The sequence below is a fragment of the Camelus dromedarius genome, chromosome 18 (assembly GCF_036321535.1).
Source record: "Camelus dromedarius isolate mCamDro1 chromosome 18, mCamDro1.pat, whole genome shotgun sequence".
Taxonomy (NCBI): Eukaryota; Metazoa; Chordata; class Mammalia; order Artiodactyla; family Camelidae; genus Camelus; species Camelus dromedarius.
Genome location: NC_087453.1, coordinates 21,191,467 through 21,211,769, shown reverse-complemented (window position 1 = coordinate 21,211,769; position 20,303 = coordinate 21,191,467). Strand labels below are relative to the sequence as shown.

The 20,303-nt window shown below is 45.1% G+C and overlaps 2 protein-coding genes across 6 annotated transcripts in view; both read left to right on the top strand.

Moving 5' to 3' along the window:
- Positions 1–4,070, top strand: part of DNMT3B (DNA methyltransferase 3 beta) — a 37,069-nt gene extending 32,999 nt beyond the window's left edge. For 2 of the 5 annotated variants that reach the window (XM_031433986.2, XM_031433987.2), the window contains 3 exons: positions 450–519; positions 1,295–1,413; positions 2,731–4,070. In XM_031433986.2, the coding sequence (XP_031289846.1) occupies positions 450–519; positions 1,295–1,413; positions 2,731–2,872 (331 nt within the window). In that variant the 3' untranslated portion in view covers positions 2,873–4,070. The remainder of the gene's footprint in view (positions 1–449; positions 520–1,294; positions 1,414–2,730) is intronic. The other 3 variants (XM_031433989.2, XM_031433988.2, XR_004130944.2) reach the window with 2 other exon arrangements.
- Positions 4,071–9,183: 5,113 nt separating this feature from the next.
- MAPRE1 (microtubule associated protein RP/EB family member 1) overlaps positions 9,184–20,303 on the top strand; it is a 29,175-nt gene continuing 18,055 nt past the window's right edge. The window contains exons 1-2 of the mRNA XM_031433985.2: positions 9,184–9,327; positions 13,752–13,875. Of these exons, the coding sequence (XP_031289845.1) occupies positions 13,755–13,875 (121 nt within the window). The 5' untranslated portion in view covers positions 9,184–9,327; positions 13,752–13,754. The remainder of the gene's footprint in view (positions 9,328–13,751; positions 13,876–20,303) is intronic.

Here is a 20,303-nt window from a genome sequence, read left to right as displayed (position 1 = left end):
GCAATAAGCCACCAAGTCATGGGTTTAATGTGCCACTTGTAGCAAGTAGACCCACAAAGATCCCAAGGCCCAGAAAGGTGGCAGAATTTGCTCAAGGTTACTCACTGAGCCAGTGAGCCATGGGGCTGAGAGGGAAGTGGCTCCTGACTCCTTCCGATGTGCTTCCCCCTCTCTGCTCTTCTTAATGAAGGAGCTTTGACTACTGTTAACATTTGGGGAGGGGGAGCATTTGCTCCTGGACATTGGGCTGCCCGCCTCAAGGGGCTAGTCTGTCCCTGGCTCAGCAGACAGGCTGGTGCTCATGCCAGGGCCACTTTTATCACGTATCTGTAGCAAGTTCACTGCCAGAGCACGTTTTGCAGCCTTGGGCCCTCACTCCCACCTTGGGAGGCGCCTAACCAAGGCCCCTTTGCAGTCGGTAGAAAGTAATGGGTTTTGGATGTTCCCAGGCCCGTGATAGCATCAAAGAATGATAAACTCGAGCTGCAGGACTGCTTGGAGTTCAATAGGACAGCAAAGGTAAGATGTGCTCTGTGCCTTGGCCCGCTGGGAAACGCACTTGGTAACCTCTATGCGGGACTTGACCTTGGTGTCTAATTTGTTCCTGCCCTTCTCCCCACGTGACTCCCTGGTGCTGGGCCTCCTTTCTCCACATAATTGTTCTATCCCGTCCTCAAGTACAGAGTAGGAGAGGTTCTTGATAACAAATAATCACCGTGGGAAAAGGCAACTAGACTTTCCAACTGTGAACGCACACTCCGTGGAGACACAGATAACGTCAGCTCATCCTCCCAGTGAGAAATGAGTTAATTATACTTTTGCAAAAAAAAACCCCCAAATCTGTTGAGTCATGGATAATTCTATTAAGACAAACTTAATTTTCAATGTTTCCATCAAACTAAGCTCTATTCATTCAAATCCTGGTTGACCATCCTCTCCAGTCTGGGTGAACCTTTACTTTTGCTTAATCTTGCTTGATCAATAACTCTGGTGTTTTCTTGACACCCCCCCCCCCCAATGTGATCTCATTCATGGTCACTTTTTTGTTTTATCTCTTTTTCTCTCTGAGGCTGGTCCTTCCTGTTCATTAAATTCTTGGCTTTTGTGGGAACCACAGGATGTTCTTCTCCTTCCAACTCTCCTTTTCTCATTCCCTCTGCGAGCCCAGCCTCCCAGCCCTGCCACCGTCTCTCCCCCTCCCTCCCACCCACCTTCACCTTCCCTAGGTGCTTCTGAGCCCTGACCCAGAACCCTTCATTCTGTGCTCACTCCATGATGTCATTTTGTTCTCCAGTTAAAGAAAGTACAGACAATAACCACCAAGTCGAACTCGATCAGACAGGGGAAAAACCAACTTTTCCCTGTTGTCATGAATGGCAAAGAAGATGTTTTGTGGTGCACTGAGCTAGAAAGGTGAGCAAGGCTGTACGTGGAGAGGGAAATCAACCAGATAGAGAGAAAGGGGAAGAAAACGTGGTTAAGGTCAGCAGTCCACATGGGCAGGTGTTTGCCTTAATTCTACATGGTCTCACTGACCTAAGTTAGTGGGGCTGGGGGTAACACCTTTTCAGTTAGTCCTTATTTCCTAGCAGAAATGGTGAAAGGGTGGTGGTGGTGGATTCTGAAACATGAGGTCATTAGATCGCACACGTACCTGTACAGGGCTGTGCTGCCCTGGCGTCTGCCTGCCCCGACCTGCTGGGACACTAGGATGTATGAGGATCCGGCTAAAGGAAACCCCACTGACATGCCATTGCTCTTTTCATGATTTCTCCTGCCACGGTGCTGATTCTTCAGCTGATTCCTCCTTAGCCACAGTCTGTCTTCCCCCCTTTCCTTTATTTGGCTAAGCTGGTTGGTTGTCAATTTTGATTCAAAGAACCAGTTCTTAGATTTCAGTTCTCCTATTCTGACTCAGTTTTTTCCCTCTCTTTTTGTTTTATTTTTTTATTTGGTTTCTATTGTGGTTAGAAATGTAATGAGGGCTATAAATAGTCCTCATTACATTTTTGGCTGTGTTTTGAGGTTATTTGATACAGAGGATCTTCATTCCAAATATTTCAGTTCTACAACCAGTTTTATTTCTCAGTCTGATTTTTAATGTTAGATTGTAAACCTGGGAAAGAATGAGGTCCAGTGTATCTGCAGCCTCTTCCCAGGCCTTTGCTAGAATTCTATTCAGTGAGGCTGTTGTTGTATTTGGTTGCTATCTGCCATTAAGTTCAGCTTGACCCTTGATCCAGCAATTTGGTCTGAAGCAGGGATGCTTCAGTGTACTCAGTGATAAATGACCTGAGCATCTGATGATGGGAAATAAGGTCCTTTTTCGTGAATGTCCTTATTTCTTATTACGTAAATTGCCTAATTTCAGTCCTTTTGTCTGTCTGCTGGCTGTCTGTTTTGGCATTCATTCATTTGAGAAAGTTCCACTTAGCACCGGCTCTATTCCAGGAGCCCAGTGCTAGTGCGGACATGCACAAGACAGGCCTCCTCCCAGAGGGACCATGCCCTCATTCATGGCAGTCATTTGTGTTCTGAAGAACCAGTGGACCTGACCAATGGGGGTCAAGAGAGGGCTCTTGTGAAGGCCCGGTGGGCCTGGGGGAAGGGACAGGTCCAAGGGCAGAAAGAGCAGTGCTGTGTTGGCCGCCATGGTCAGGATCTCCCAGAGACACCAAGCTTGCGGGAGGGGGCACCTCTGACTCGGGCTTTTCACTCTGGTGCCCCCAGGATCTTCGGCTTTCCTGTACACTACACGGACGTGTCCAACATGGGCCGGGGTGCCCGCCAGAAGCTGCTCGGGAGGTCCTGGAGTGTACCTGTCATCCGACACCTCTTCGCCCCCCTGAAGGACTACTTTGCCTGTGAATAGTCCCCTGGGTACCAGGGCATGTGGGCAGAGCCTCGACCCAGGAGGTGCAGCCGGGCTCTGCCCTTCCTCAGCTCAGCTGTGTGGGGTCATGCCGCGGACCTCGGTGGGAGCAGAGCTGCCCGTCCCCTCCTGGCAGGGGGACCCCGAGGGGCCACCTCCTTGTGCACAATTCAGACCCGGCTGCTCGGAGCGGCCAGACACGGTGCTCGTTTTGTCTTCTCCTAAAACTTTAAAACTTGAAGTAGGTAGTAAGATGGTTTTTTAAAATTTTTCCTTCCTGGGTTTACTGCTCAGAGAAACAACGGCTAAGATACCAAAACCACAGTGCCGACAGCTCTCCAATACTCAGGTTAATGCTGAAAAAATCACCCAAGACAGTTACTGTAAGACTTTAATATTTTAAATGTCTGCAGCTCCTTGTTTCCAGGAGTAGGTAGCAGTAGACATGGAGCCAAGGGACGTTTTAAGGGCCCAGGATGGTTTTTTTCTAGGGCCAGCAGAAGAGGACATGATGTCGGAGTCTTTCTTGAATTTTCCCTGACATGTTCCCCTGGCCTCAGTATAAAGGGCTGGGGTCTACTGTCGGGGCCCATTTAGAGTATTTTCCACAAGGATGATGATTTCAGCAGGGATGACGTCATCATCACATTCAGGGCTATTTTTTTTCCCCATAAACCCAAGGGCAGGGCTACCTTTAGCTAAATCCCTCCCAGTGACTGCAATAGAACCCTCTGGGGAGCTCAGGAAAGGGGTGGGCTGGGTTATAAGCTGCCATATATTGTGGAGATGGATATGGCTTCTCAGTATCTCCCTGCCTTCCCAGTGTGAGGGGAGAGGAGGAGGCTCCCCCCCACCACCATGTACCCTCCAGACTACTCTGCAGGCACAGGTCCCCACATTGGAAGTATGACACCCCAATTCCTCAGCCTTTTCTAATCTCAGAAGCAGTGACAGCCAGGGGCAGAAGCACATTCCTCTCATCTAAGAGACTGCAGGGGGAAACTGCAATAAAAGCTCGACCCTCCCTCCAGTGATTTTTAAAGTCCCTTTTTATTCCACAATAATTCGTTTTTAGGGGGAATGGGAGGTCGGACATGCTGCATTTCAGAAATGCTGTCGTAATGGTTTTTAAACACCTTTTACTCCTAACTGGTGCTATTTTGTGGAATAAGGAACAATGTTGACAGGTTTTGTGGGAGTTTTTTATACACTTAAAAAAAATCTCAGACATCTATTTTTGTTTTAACATTTTCATAAATTTTTTTTTTTGTAACTGGAGCCACATAACAAGTATGGGGAAAATTGTGCCTTGTTTTCAATGGTTTTGCTAATTTTTAGGCTGAAAGATGACATGCCTAGAGTTTACCTTATGTTGAATTAAAATCAGTATTTCTCTAACAGTCTGGTGTCCCTTTTGTTCTCCAGCAGGTCAGATGTGTGGGGCATGTGAGGGCCTGGTTAAAATGGAAAGGTGGCTAGTTGAAGTAGGTCATTCATTGAACAAGCCCAGCGCAGGAGTACCATGGTGATCTCAAGCAGACATGGAGCTTAAGGCCGCAAACTCCAGTGTATCAGCATCCTCTGGAAGGCTTGTTAAGTGGAGTTTGATTTCCAGGCCCCACCCCCAGAGTTTCTGAGTCTGGAGTGGAGCCTGTGAAATCCACGCTGCTGGTTCAAGGACCAACCAGGGCTACTGAATGGGTTTCTAAACCTTGGTTCCCCAAACAAATAACTGGAGTGTTTGAGTTCATTTAAAAGGCTTGACGTCCAGAACAGCCATATCAAGACTATTTCTTACAACTCTTGGGTAGCTGATCAAGATGATTAACAACTCAAAAATCCCAGGGCTGATTCTCCAATTCTGCTCCCAAGTTGCCATGTCACAATTCAGCCATTGCAGCGAGGGGACTCGGCCTCAGCGAGAGGACTGGTTGGGAGTGGCCCATGGTTGATTCTAACGTGGCTGCCCATGCCCCCAGCTCTTTGGGTGGATTGTGTTTGTTGCTCTTCTAAACTTTGCAGCTCTCTCCAGTAGTTCCATCTTGTTTACCTGGGGCCACCCAGCCAGGTGCCCTAAGCCCAGAACCCATCATGCCAAAATCGTATCTCTCTATAGCTAGCTTCTAGGTCAGTGAAAAGGAGCCAATGAAGATTTCAATACTGCTCCAGAGGTTAATGTCAGCTGGTGAGTGCAGAGGGCGAAAGGTGTGAGCAGGGGTCAGCCTTGGCACCTCTCTGAGCCTCAGTTTCTTCACACAGAAGATAGGTTACAATCATGGCCACCTCCATGCTTAGGGTTGTGTGCCTTAGGGTCAGGTTCATAAAGGGTCTCGCCCAGAGTTGGAAGTGGCGAATGAGAAGCCAACTGTTTTTAGGTGCTGCTGGGCTAGAACAGCCCAGGTGCAAGTCACCATGGTGAGGCAATTGGCAATTAGCAAGCCAGGCTGGAGCTCTGCGCAGGTGTTCAGGCCCCAGGGGGCCTTGGCTGCCCTGCTAAGCCAGCTTGTGTTCAGTGCTGCACCAAATGCCAGTACAGGATGAAGCAAAATAAACAGCCTCGGCCTCGAAAACCCAAGAGAGGAGATGGACTGGCCCTCCAGGTGAGGGGCCTTTGCTTGTCCTGGGCTGCTTGTGGGGCATGCTGGGGCAGACCTTAGAAGGGCTATGGGAGCAGTTCTCTGTTTTCTCAAGAAAGGGGCCAGGCTTGGACTTAGTGATCCCAGGCTCAGCAGCCCAGGGGAGAATGTGATGGACACGCAGATCCTGGGGAAGGGGTTGGGATTTGCACTACAAGTAGGCCTTTTCTGAAGCCGCCTTCCAGGTGCCTGGGGCTGTATCTGGGGTCTGCTGCTTGTGTCACTTTGGGTAGATGACTATTGGAATTTATCATCTCTAAAAGGTGGGGACCATAAATCCTACCCACTCCTAGGGCTGCTGTGACTGTTCAAGAGTGTGATCTGGCTAAATTGCTTTGCCTCGTGCCTGGCATGCAGTAAGCCCTCATGTGTATTGTGATGACCAAAATCAGTCACTGCAGTGTTAATGACTGGGTGTTGGGAGTGATGATAACAGCCAGTATTAATATATCGGAAAGGTCTTAAAAAGGAAGGACAGCTAATATTCACCTAGGTGTTGCATGGGAGCTAGGCTGACTGATGCTAACTACAGCAACAGCATCTGGTGTTGAAATGTGTCTATCCCCACCTCCCACATGTTGGGGTCCCCTTGCTCCTTGTTAGGGTGAGTGAATGGGGGTGGCTTTGGCATCTGGCACCCCAGAGACCTCCTGGAAGTTATCTTTCCTAGTGGTGCAAGGACTGGCGTCTGGACAGCTCCATGGCTAATTGGTGGGTATTCAGCTCTAGACAGAGAGGGTCTCCCACTCTATCTCAGTCCCTCTGGTTTTCCAGCCACTGCTTCTTGAGTGATCCTCCATTCCAGGCCTGTGCTTGGTCCTTGATTCCCATCTGCAGCCAGACTGGACGCCTGTCCTGGCTTCACTCTCTCCTAACTTGTGACCTTGGCTGTGCCTCGGTTTACCCTGCTGTGAAACAGGGATAACATCAACCTAAGGTTGATGTGTGGATCAGATAACTGAAGCACATGAAGAGTGCTTACAGGGAGTGAGTGCTGATATAATAAAGCAGCTGTTTTATTATTTACTGTTAGAGATCCTCCCAGCAATCCTGAAGTAAGGTGGTGATTACCACGATCATAGGTAAGAGAACCGAGGCTCTGAGAGTCCCATAACATACCCAAGGCCACACAGCCAGTGACAAAGGAGTTATGAGTTGGATTCTGTTCTGTGAAGCCATTGGTCTTACCGGTTTATGTGTATTGTGTGTATATCCTGAAATTACCTGCTGCCTTTTATAGCTTGTGGTACAGTTTACCTACCTTTCTTGCTTCCTTCCTTTCTTACTTTTTTTCAGCTTCCTTTCCCTCCCTCCTTTCTGCCTTCTCTCCTTTTCTGCTTAACTTTATTACTGGAATTGGTGACTGCTTACTCTGAGTCTTTGCCCATGTTGTTCTCTGCCTGGAACAGCCTTCTCCCCTTTGCCAGACTGGTCCTCCAGTTCTCACCTCTTCCAGAAAGACTTATTTGCCCCCATTCAAGGCAGGATTAAAAGACATCCCCTAATCTGAGCCCTCCTTCCCTATGGATATATAGACAAGTCTATCTCAGTACAAAGCAGTGTGGATTGTAATTTCTTATTTTTGTAGTCACCACCTCCATAAGCTGGTGAGGCCTTCAAGGCAGATGAGACGTCCTAACACCATTTTTTAGTTCAATAACCTTGTCATACACATGGAAAAAACTCAGGCCTTGAAGTCATATATATTTTTTGTTTTGTTTTTGGAAAGGAGACTCACAATTTCTATCTGTGAAAATGAAATTCCCTTATGTATTAAAACAGTAGCTTGAAGACATATTAAAGTCTCCAAACAATTTCTCCTGCTGGATGGAAATTCTTTTTTCTTTTTACCCTCCAGCCTTTTGCAGTCAAGGCTTAATCTGGCTCTGACAACTTTGGCTAACCTCCTCCTCAGGAAGGAGAGTGGACTCTGAGCAGATCACATGGCCCTTTCTCATCTCCTTGGGAGCTGTCTCCTGTGAGGGTAGATTAATTTTATTTCTGAGGCCCATGCTTAGAAACCTGTGTTGTCCTGTGTCTACAGAACCAGGTTCAAACTCTAGTCTGGCCCTTGAGGCTATTCTTGATTCGGCTTTCTCCACTGCTGTCATCCCCCACGCCAATTCCTCCCTGACCCAAAATGGTTTTTAGGTACTGCTAACAACAATTCATTGACAGTAATTGAGAATTGACATGAATTGAAAGGGACTTAGGAATCACTAACATTTATTGAGCACATACTATGTGCTAGGAATGGTCTAAGAACATTATACACATCTCATTTGATTCTAACTCCTAGTAGAGTAAGGATTCGGATCCAGAACTGCTGGCTTTGCTACTTATGAAATTCACTCAGCCTGTTAGATTAATGAATGTCCTTGGATATAAGATGGGGGTAACACATTATATCGCCCAGAGCACTTATGAATATCTTTACTCAATTATCTGTGCTTTGCATCAACTCACTATAGTGCTAATATTACTACTATTGCTATAATCATTTGGTTACAGGGCTCTTTGCTGCATCCTCTTGTTTGTCTTTTCCTAGCCCAGCTCTTTTACTGGGTTAACATCTCATCTTTGAGAGCAAGTATCATCTCTGGGAAGTCTTCCCACATTGCTCAGGTGAGGTAAGGTCTCCTGGTGCTATACTCTTGAACCACTGCGTACCAGAGAGGCAAACCAGCAGTACTGGCTTAAGATATTGAAGTGCCTCCCGGCTGGTTGATAAGTAGCTCCTGCCCCAGCTCCCCACCCCATTCTTCCCTGAACATCTCCCTCTGCTTCTGCAACTAACTGGGTGAAACCCAGCCCAGAAGGGGCCACCAGGATCCAGCCCATGCAATGAAGTTGCCATCACTCCTGCCACATTCTGCTCCTGCCTAGCACTACATGTGGTTTGTAATTAAACAGTGATTTATGTGATGAGTTATGTGCTCTGCCTCCCCTGCTAGACTGGAAATTTTAAAGAGCTCAGAGGCTATGTCTGATTCTTGCTTACCGTTAAATCCCCAGGTCATAATTGATCAGTGAAAATACATGTTTGTTGAATACATGAATACATGTTATCTGGATAAGGAAATCTGCTCGAAACAGATTATCTTTTGTGATGCTGGGCAATTGACCCCTCTGAGCCTGTTTCCTCTTCTGTAAAGTGGGTATAATTCATCCTTTCCATAAGTCTCTATGGAGAACCTATGTATCAGGCTCTGGGAAACAGCGGCAAAAGAATTGAGAAGATCCTTGTTTCTGTGAAATTTATGTAAAGGCAGACAATAAAAGCATAAACAAGTAAGATGACCATACCGGTACTCAGAAAAAAATATGATGAGATTACAGGGTCATTATAGATAGTTACAGAATGTGTCTCTGAGGTGGGTCCTATTTCAAAGCTCCTATCAATTTTTTTTAAATCCAATTTCCCATTTTTATATAAAGTCATTGTAAAACCAATTTTTTTGGCTACTAAGGTGGAGAATTTGTAACTGGATCCCGCCTTCTAGGCGGAGTCACACTGGCCCAAGGAGGGATCTCATTGGCTGAGGCAGGCCACGTGCCGCACAGCCCCGGCAGCCGGCGCCCCGCCCCTTGGGCACCTCAGCCGTCGATCAAGTATCGGGCTCCGCCCCCAGCTCGCGGCTTAGTCCCTCTCTATAAAAGGAGCCGGCGGGCAATGACGAGCCTCTACGTCGGCGCGTAGCCGGGTGGGGTGCGTGTGAGGTCATCGCGCGGGCGGCGGGCGGGGTCGGGCGGTTTGAACGAGACGAAGACGGAACCGGAGCCGGTTAGGGGCAGCGGACGCCGTCCAGCCGAGAGCTGGTGAGCCGGCCAGCGGGCACGGGGCGGCGGCCAGGGGGCGGCCGGGCGGGCCTCGGGCTGGGCAGGCGCCGGCGGGCCGTGCAGGCACTGCGGGCGGTGGCCGGGCCGCTCCTCACGGCCGTGCGGTTCGGCCGGGTGGGGGAAGGGCGGTGCCGTGACCCGGCGCGCGCGGGCTGGGCTGGGGGCGCGCGCTCCGCTCTGCCGTGGGGGCGGGGCCTCTGGCCGGAAGTGGGGGCTGCCCCTCGGCGGCGTGGGGGCTTATGGGCCGCGGCCGAGTTGTGGAACCCAGATATTGGTGGCAGGAGGTTCTTGGGTGGCCGGGCCGGGTAGAGGGCATGTGTGTGGTTAAGGGGGGTCCTGCTGGGAGCCCTGAGGACCCCCACTGTAAGAGGCCGGTGTCGCCTGATGGTTAAAAGAGTTAGGGTTTCGGGTTCAAACCTGGAGTCCCTGCTGTGCGGCCTTGGGCAGGTGCTTTAACTTCTCTGGGCCTCAATTTCCTTATGTGTAAAACGGAGGACAAAGATAGTACTACATACAGAAAGCTCTTGTCGCGATGCATAGCAAAAAGCACGCCAACTCAATGGAGTCCTTCCTTCATCAGGTGTTTGTGTAGGGCCCACTAGGTGCTGGGCACTGTGCTAAGCGCAGGCTGTACATCTGGGAGCAGGCAGGCAAAGGCTTACTCTCCAGGAGTCTGCGTTATGGTGGAGAGACAGGAAATAAGAAAATACGTGGAAGAGATAATTTCATATGGTTACTAGGAAGACAATATAACCGGGTGACAGGAACAATGCTTTTTCAGTACCAGCTTCACAGTTGGCCTGGGCAGCTGCAGGGCAGAGTTTGGCCTCTATCCCATTTTTGGACATGAGGATCCTGAAGACCATTGAAGAAAGGTACACCAGGCCTGCCAGCCACCTCTAATGGGGTATCTCTGAGAGTAGTAACGATAGTAGCAGGTAATTAGGCACTTGCTATGTGCCAGGCATTGTGTTAAGTGCTTGATGTGGCATTGTGTTATTTAATATCACATTGTCTCTAGGAGATACTATCTTCATTTAGCTAATTAGGGGACTGAGACTCTGGGAGGTAATTTGCTTTATGCTGTCCAGCAAGTGGCTGAACCCATGTCTGACTCTTGAGACCAGGCTCTTAACTTCTGCATTACGCTGCCTCCCTGAGTTTCAGTCTAGAGAACGTATTTCATCTAATGTGCCCTTTGTCGTGGTGTGTCACAGTGTGTAGAGGTTTCTGGCACATAGGGATGCTTAGGACATGCTGTGCTTTTCACTGAAGTGTTTTCACTTAGAGTCTCACCACTGCCTTGTGCAGAAGATATTGTTCACCTTTTACAGGTGAGTTGTTTGTGATCCAGGAAGGTGAAGTATCTAGGGTCACATTGCCTTTTGTTTTTTCTTTTTCTGGTGGCACTTTCCTCCTGCTCTTTCCATAGGGCTCAATGTGGTGCCTTGGACGTAAATAGTTGCTCATCAGCCAGCAGTGAATCAGAATGGGTTTGGGAGCTTGCTAGAAGAACTGCAGAGGGAAGAGAGATACCTGGAGAAGCTAGGGGAAGCTTTTTCAAGGCTATTTAAACCTGGATCAAGGAACCTTTGGTGGGGGTGGGGGTGTGAGGTTTGCGTGGTGGTTCTGGGGTCTTCCACTGAGGCCAAGCAGTGGAATCCTCGTGGAGGAGGAGTGAGCTGTCGCTAGCTGTAGCTGAGGCTCTGAGAACTGGGCTCTGTTTTGACTGTATGGAAGAGCTAATTAAGTGGTTGAGTCAGTGGATGTTTATTGCACATCCACAGGGTGCCTAACCCCATGTATTTAGTGGTTGCAGAGTTTGCAGAGCACATGGGACCAGGTATTAATGTACTGCTAATGAAAGAGTTTTAAATTATATGATGATGAAAGGCCACTAACGTTTTCTGAGCTGGGGTGTGGTCAGGAGACACACGTGGCTTAACCAGCTGCTTACATTTTATGGCAGCAGGACACACACAATACCCGATGTATGTATGAATGTTGCCAAAATAGATTACAAGTGCTCAGTCTGGGTCTGTGGTTTTTATTTGGATGTGTCTCTCCTTGGTACCTGATAATAGCATTTTGCACCCAGTGTGCAATTCATTTATTCTTTCATTCAGGGATTTTGAACAGGGGAGACACTTGATCTGATTTGTGATTCAGAATATTCTCCCTGCTGCTGTGAAAACAGATTGAGACAGAGACTAATTTGATGGCTGTTGCAGAGAATGGGGTGAGAGATGGTGGCGGCAGGTCTCCGCACTGTTTTTGACAATGGAGTTGGGAGAATGAGTGGGACAGGGTCCCTCCCTTCCCTGGACCTTGCTTGTTTAATGCGAAACCCAAGCTTAAAATTCTCAGCTCTTTGCATAGAGCAAATTGCCTGCCTGTCCAGGTCTCATCTGGGAATGATTCAGAAATGAAGAGATAATGACAATTGCAGAGGTTTGAATGAAGTACTGTAGGAACATAGGGATTAATTTCCCAGAGGAGTCAGGAGCTAAATTGTGTTGGCTCCTTGTATAACATGGTTTTATCATCTGAGTTTAATGTAAGAGTGTTGATACTTTGCTTTCTGAAAAAAGTTTATATTTGACACTGTCCTGCCAATCTGAAAACAAGTAGCATTTATTGAGCCCGCAGTGTGTAAGGCACTATGCCAAGTGCTGTGGGGGGACGGTGAATGTGGGGCTGGAGGGCACAGACCTGATAAGTCATTTATCTCTCCAGACCTCAGTCATCTGTGTTCATAAAAAGGGATTGAATGGGTAGATATCTGTCTTTAGCAGCCCTCACTTTCTGCAGCCATGTGACTCGGGAGGCAGAGGCTTGCAGGAGATAGGTGGGAGGACTAGCTAGTCACTGGAGGAGAGAAGTAAGAGAGCATGGGGTCCCATGGTGGTACCACTTTAGCTCTGAGTTTTTTCCCCCATTGGTAATACTGATGTTACAAGAAGTGAGGAAAATTACGTGTCAAGATTTACTGAAATTTAGTGTTTTATAGTCATGTATCTTCATGGTAATTGCCCAGGGATTTCATTTAGCTCTGGATAAACCTGCCCTTATCTCATATTGCCTGAGTCTTCCCTTCCCACTGTCTGTTCTCTGCCAGCAGTCAGGGTGATCTTTTTCAAACTTCGGTGAGAGTGTGATTCTGCCCCACTTAAATCCCCACAACAGTGGGGATTTACAGTTAAAGAAGGTCTGAACTTCTTGCCATGGCCTGCAGGGTTGTAATGTGATCTGGCTTCTTTGCTTCTTTTCTCACTTCTTTTGCTGCTCTCCCTCCTGCTCACTGGGCTGTAGCCACCCTTCTTCCAGATCTCCGCGTGGCTGCTTCCTTCTGATTCTTAAGCTCAAATGTTAACTTGGAGAGGCTTTTCCTGACCACATTTCCCTCCACCCCCATTGCCTGAATGGCCGATATGAAATGACATTTATGTATTTGGTCAGTGTTGAAGTTGCACTACTAGATAGTGCGCTCCCTGCCGACAGACAGCTTGTCTCTCCTTACTTGTTTCCTGCTCCCTAGAGCAGTGCTTCATAAATATTTTAGCTTATTATGTTTCTGTGTATTGTTTGGAATTTGGAAGCCTGGCAGAAAGGTGAGGGGCAGCCTTTTCTAGGGGAGAGAAAAGAATGTGGATGGTGGGGTTGGGTGGACTTGGCACTGGTTCTCAAGGCTTTTGTGTTGAGCCTCTCTTTCCTCATCTGTAAAATGAGGAGAATGTAGTGAGCCTCACAATGAATTGTTGGGTTAAGTGATAAATGTCTGGGAAGCTTCTGGTGCTTAGTAGGCCCGCAGCTGCTCTCCTGTCTTCAGGAGGCTCAACAGAGAATTGGTTACCAAGGGCTCTTCATTGTGAGGTCATTTGCCACCACCTTTGTGGTACTTAGGTTGTTGAAAAGCTTATTTTCTTTTTGATTATAAAAATAGACATAATCTTTAAAGAAAATTTGGAACCTTTATAGTGGAAACTGTAAAGAGAAATTAATAAAAGCCCACCATCTGAAGAAAACTGATGTAAACATTTTGATATGTTAATAGATAAACTTCGATTGACATTTTCTAAGCCGAGAATATTCTTGTGCATCAGCCTCCCTTCATAAAGCACTTTATCATCCCTTTACTTAGTGTCTCTTGTAGCTTAAAATTTTATACCAATCACATTAAGATGGGGCCTGAATTTAAGGCTGGCTGGTGTTGGGCAGTTCATTTCAGGTCATGTTTATGCATGGAAATCCAAGCTCATGGTTGGAATCTGAGTGTCTCTGATTTGGCCTGTTGGGGAGGAAGGTGAGGCTCCCATAGATCTGTTATGAGTGGCTTCAGGAGACATTGGTTCTTTCTTGCTACCTAATAATGTGAGCCTTTCTCATTTCTTCACATGCTGTAGAAGATGGCAGTGAACGTGTACTCAACGTCGGTCACCAGCGATAACCTAAGTCGACATGACATGCTGGCCTGGATCAATGAGTCTTTGCAGTTGAATCTGACAAAGATCGAACAGTTGTGCTCAGGTAAGAGAAATCCAGTAGACCCCTTTTCCAGGAGAGACTGCAGGTCCTTCATGGATGCACAGGCCTGTATCTGCAAAAGCCACAGACAGGTTTGGGTTTGATGTTAGAGCTGCCCCATTTCTTTCAGCCCTGCCCTGGTTCCACTTCTGAAAAGACCGCCTGTCCACTGTCTGGCTGTAGAGGCTGCATTCTGAGGCCTGCAGCTTAGCTCCAGCTTCTCTGTCTGCCCTCTTGCTCATCCAAATTTGAAATGCTTTATTTGAGAGAATAATTGTAATTGTTCTAGTTCTGTATTAGTTTATCAGTGGCTTTTCTTACTCCCAAGTAGCACAGGACCAAAGTTAGGCAAGTTGTACCATTTCACCCACAATTTTAGTGAACTACTACTTAATAAGAATCTGGCAGAGGTAATGATTTAAAACAATTATACTAATTGTATAACTTTTAGAAAACTAGAGAAGAAAATAAAAAATGCCACTAGTTTCATTATTCAGAGAAAGCCACTATTTGGATATTTTCTTTCACTTTTCTGTGCACAGATATATTTGTATATATTCCAGCTTTTTTCACTTTACGTTATATTGTGGATATTCTCTAGTGTCCTCCACTATCTTGGAAATACTTCTGTGTAATGGCTGTATACTATTTCTTTCTGTGGATATGGTGGAGTTATTTAATATCTTGCCAGTTTTTGGACATCTAGGTTATTTCTAACTTTTCCATTGTGAATAATGGCTAGGTGTGGTATCCTTTACCATAAATTTTATCTCTATTTCCCAGTGATTCCTAGGGATGGAATTACTAGATCAAAGGGTATAAACTTTAGGCTCTAGGTAATTATTTTTCAAAAAAGTGTTGTCAATTTCTACTTCCTCCAAAGAGTTCCTGTCTCAACCTTTTGTGAGGTCTGCTGACTGCCCCTGACTGTCCTGACATAAAAAGAATGTAACATGTAGAGTTATCCAAACTGGATTTGCCGTAGACAGGAGGTGAGGTCAAGAATATACCAGAAGAAGGGTGACCTGTATATCCTGGTGCTACTTAAATTCTTGTTTTTTGGATAGAGAATTAGAACCTTCAGCTTCTCCTAGTAATTAGAACAACAGTCATTTAATTGAACTTGTGTGCCAAGCGTATGTAAATACTTTTCAAGTATTTCTTCATTTTATTATCACTATACCTCTGCATGGTAGGGATATTTATTAACCTCATTTTACAATGAGGAGACAGGCTTAGAGAAACTGAGTAGCAAGTACAGAGTTATATGATCAAGAACAGATTTGAGGCTCGAAGTATTGTTCAATCAAGAGCTCACGTTCTTCAATCCCTGTAGCTTGCTCTCTAAACTTTTCTTTTACCAACTAGTGCCATTTGGATTGACTTAAATTATTGCTTTCATTTATATGAAAATTTTTTTAAATTCAGCTTTTGTACTTCCTTATTTTATAGCTGGGGCTTAGTCTTGGTCTTAGTTTCATTTGCTTGACTTCTTATTTCCGCTGTGAGATTGAATCTCAGTTTTATAGATAGTCAGAGAGAGGCCTGATGTGGAGTTGTACAGTGAGACAGTGGTGCCCAAGAGTCATACTTATTAAACATCAGTTACTTTGTTAGTCGTAGGCACTGGTTATTAGCCTTAAATCTCTGCTGCTTTCCCCCTGCTTTTTGTTAATTTCCTCAGTTTCATCACCACGTCCGCATTTGTTCAAGGTTTTTAAAGCAATGTTTGCCGCATGATTAATGACTAATGTGGGGATGAGGTCACCTTAGTTTTCATTGGAGCCAGCTTTCTCACCAGCAATTTCTCCCTAAAATTTACCTCTTTCTATAAATATACTCCAAAGTGTATTTTACTTAGTTAATTCGGAAATGAGATCTCTTTTCATGTGTAAATAAGGTGTACATGTGCTGATCTGGCTCCAGATTTATCTCATTGGGGCAGAGCCTGTCATTGATAGTCAGGACTGGGCACGAAGAGGCTTCATTGCATGGCCCACACACTTTTTGCTATATACATACTATATCTTTTTAAAAGAATCATTTGAAGAGCTAAACAGATGTAAATTACATATAATGAATTATAATGATACTGTCTCATTAAAAATTTGTGAAGATTTTTAACTTTGCTTGCTACCTGCATTTTTGTTGTCCTAGATAAAGTACTTTTCCCCAGTAAAAAGTGGCAAGTGCAGAACATTTTGATTTGTAAACAAACGTTCATTCATTGCTAGTTCTCGTATGTGCTGTGTAGGACTTTTCTCAGAATACGCAGAATGTTGCACTGTGTTTCACATTGGTGTTTAGAAAATGGGGTCTTGGCTTCCAGTATGAGACCACACTGGATGAGCTACAGACATTGTCCCTGCAGAAGATCTGCTGCCAGGGGATTGGAGTCAGAGTGAGACTCCGCAGATCCTTCAGTTGACTGAGGCCCAAGGAGAATCCCAGTAGCCTTTAACACTAGTGCCTGTTCCGTCTTGATCTTCCCTCTGATGAGCAGAGGGTCACGCAGACCGAATTCTCTACTAAACACAAGCTCTGAAAGGGGTGAATAGGTTTTTTCCCTTGAGAGGGCAAAACTCTGAGGTGCTACACTATTAATGTGCTGGCTGCCTGTGAAATGGCTGTTTGTCAGCATTGTGGGCTCGCTGCCCCTAACAGTGAAATGAGCCTTTGCTTGGCTCTTGTAGTGAGATAAGGTGAGGGTAGCTTTCAGTGATAGAGTTGGCTGGTTGTTTCAAGATTTCATTACATTCTCTAGTCTCTCGTTCTGAAAGAGTTAGTCATCAAGTATTTTGGAAAGAAAGAGAGTGGTTCTGATGAGGGATTGCTTGTGTCAAAGGGGGGATGCTGGTTGCTTTCTGGTCCCTCTGCACTTTTCCATGGGCCTAGCACGGTGCTCTGAACGTGTGGAGTGGCCCTCACTGAATGTTCCTGGGTCCCCCTTGACTTCTTGTCTTCTCCCCTCCAGCCTGGTCTCCTTCATAGTTCCTATGCTGTACAGAAAGGAGAGGTGTTCAGATGCTCGCAGGCCAATGCTAGATTTCCTTTTCCCTCTGCTTATTGTGCGGCCCCGCCAGCCCTCGAGCGTGAATAAAACAATTTGTCAGTTTTGCTCCCAGAGCCACTCTGAGAGTGTGACACCTCTGACTTTGTTTTTCTCCTCATGTTGGCTCCCTTTTCCAGACACTGTATTTTGGGCCGTGATTCCACCATTCTTCCAGTGTCACAGGCCTGAGAAGCATCTTTTGAGGCTATTCACAAAGTTCTATGTCTTCTGCAGGATCTTCTGCAGGATCTAGCTCCTTAGTTTGCAGGTTGCTGCCACAGTGGCCTCCTAACCGGGCCCTAGGTTCCCTCCAGGGCCCTCACACCCACTACTCTCATTTTACCAAGATAGTCTGCAGCCTTTAGAAAAAACCTTTTTTTTTTTTTTTTTTTGAGTAGCTCCTCTGCTGAAGTATCGCTTAAATTTTTTTGCCTAACTCTTCAAGCACCTCCTTGATTTTTCTTTGCATTAATTAAAGCAAAACAAAAGACAAGAAACTTATTTCCTTCTGATTATAAGTAGTTATGTCTTTGTTATAGAAATATATTAAGAAGAAAATCATAATCTTCTGTGTTGTCACAAGTTAGTGATAGTTATTGTTATCTCTTTTAGCTGTATTCCCCCCCCCCAATTCTGGTTTTATTTTTTGAGCTCTTATCATAGACCAGGCACTCTCCAAAATGCTTTACTTATATGTTACTTATTTATGTATAATCTGGAAGGTAAGGACTGTCATCCCCTTTTATAAACTGAGATAGAAAGGTTAAACAGCTTGTCCAAGGTTACTCATCTTAGCTGTACTTTGTATTTTCCATAAGTTCAAAACATAATTGACATACTATAGTCACACTATTTTTTGACTAACTTAAGGTCTCAAAGTGGTTTAAAATTTAAAAGAAACAAAGAGATAAACAGTGAAAAGTAAACCCATCTGCTAGCCACCCAGTTCCCCCACCCAGAAGTAACCAGTGTTATCAGCTGGGTGGCCTCCAGAGAGATTCTGTGTGTACAAGCAGAAATATCCATCTGTCCATATTTTGTGTGTGTGTCTTCTCTTCCCCCCTTTTACACAAGTGCTAGTGTGTATATTCTGGAGAGTGTGCCATATTTTTATAGCAGGTGCCACTCTGCTTTCTTTTATGGCTGTGTAGTACCATGATTTCCTTGGATGAGTCCCCTATTGATGGGCATTTAGTTTGTTTCTAGTCTATTGCTATTGCAGACTGTTGCAGTAAGTAACAAATACAAGCACACATGTGTTGTACAGTTTTGTTTTCTGCTTTTAACATTAAAATTGGATTAATGTTTGCATGTTAAAATATCTGGAGGCTGACTTTTAATGTCTGCGTTAATGACACCTCACAGCTTTCTGTTTCCAAATTTTATTCATTCTTTAAAATGACTCACACCTCACCTACTCTGATGCCTGAACACTCTAACATTTAATAGTCAGTATGTTTCCTGTGTGTTAAAACTTTGAGAGTTCTTAATCTGGAGTTTTCTGATAGGAGGGCATCTATTCTGTGTAGAATGTTGATTCAGCTTTCAACTAATTCTCCAAGGGACCCTTGACCCGAAAGGGTTGAGAGCCAGTGCACTCTAGATACGACAGGGGCTGCGTGGTGCCCTTCTGTGTGCTCGCACCGGTCCCGGTAGGGATGGGCTGAGGCAGTCCGTGGAGACTTGCTAGTTGATGCCTTGACGCAGCTGGTACTGCCCTGAGTCTGTCTGCAGCTTCCAGCCACAAAGGGCATGGCCAATACACCTGCCACAGGCCACTGGGACAGCGGCCATCTACGAGGGGTCCTCTTCTAGCCCTGCTTACATTGCCAGCCTTTGTTACTAAGGCAGAGACTGGAAGGAAGGCCCTTTTTAACCTGTTCTGTACCCACTTAGGACATTTATAGGTCAGGAACTTTTGAGCCCTTTTGTGAAAAAGCAGCTGACAGACTTTTTTCTTTTAAGCATTTACCTTTTTTTTGTTATCTGATTATAAAAGTAATATTCATTGTAGCACATAATTAATATTTTAAAAAGAAATGGCCACTATTCAGTCATATTTGATATATAAAACAATAACTTCATATGGTTTAATATGAATCTTTTCTATGTATATATATTAAGATGGGTATTTTTACATATACAAAGACATTTTATAGATATGTTTTTGTGGATTTTTTTCTTTTAATAATAAATCTTGGTCTTTTCCCCAGAAAGTAAAAAAATACACATATGTTGAATGCTTGCATAATATTCTCTCAGGTGATGGTGTGTGAATTTATGTAATCGATTGCTCCTACTGTTGGACATGTAAGTTGTTTCCATTTTTTACTCCTTTGAATAAAGTTATGATAGAGGTTTCATGTGTAAATCTTTGCCCTATTTTTAAAAATTTTCCTTAGGCTGGATCCCCATGTGTTTATTAGATGTTTACATTTTCGTGTGTGAATTGTCCAGTTAATTTGTCTGTTTTTAGTTGAGGTCTCAGTGTTTACACACACACACACACACACACACACACACACACACACACACACACACACACACACACACACACACACACACACACACACACACACACACACACACACACACACACACACACACACACACACACACACACACACTCTTTTCAGTCAGTTAGAGTGTATCAGCATGGCATATCTTTTTTCCCCCAATCTGGGAAATGCTTCTTTATTCCACTGTAGGCTGTTCAAGATGGTGTGTAATGATACAGAAAAGAGCAGTGGACAGGGAGTCAGGATACTTGGGGTCTGGTTCTAAGCTTGCTGTCTGGCCTCTGTGGTCTTGGGCCACAGTTTTTGGTCCTCAGGTTTTAAATTTATAATAGCTCTAAGGGATCTTCTAGCTGTAAAATAAAAACTGAAAGTTTTTCAAGCAGATATTTTCTGAGTTAGATGACTGCTGCTTTTAAATGGTTTTGAATGGAAAGTCCCATGAAAGGCTTGAGAATACTGTGCATTTAATAAATGCACATTGTTTTGCTGTTCCAGAAAAAATACCTTCCATGTGTAAAGCAGTGCTGTGGATATAGATGCTTAATAGGTTCTCTTCTGTGTGTGTGTCTTTTAAGTTGAGTTGTGTGTATCAGGATCCAAAGCTAAATCTGTACAGTGCAATTGGTAAATTATGACTTTTAAATCTCTTTTAAAATATAATAGTCATCACTCGTCACACTATTAGTTTGTTAAAGAGACCTCTGGAATTTAGGGAGCTATTAGTTCTCCATTTAAAAAACATAAATATTGCTAATTTGGTGCCTGGTATATAGAATTCCCACAGTATATTTTTATTGGTTGAGTAAATAAATCAGACACTGAAGAATCAGGCTTTCACTTTCTGATGCGCCTTTCTAGTA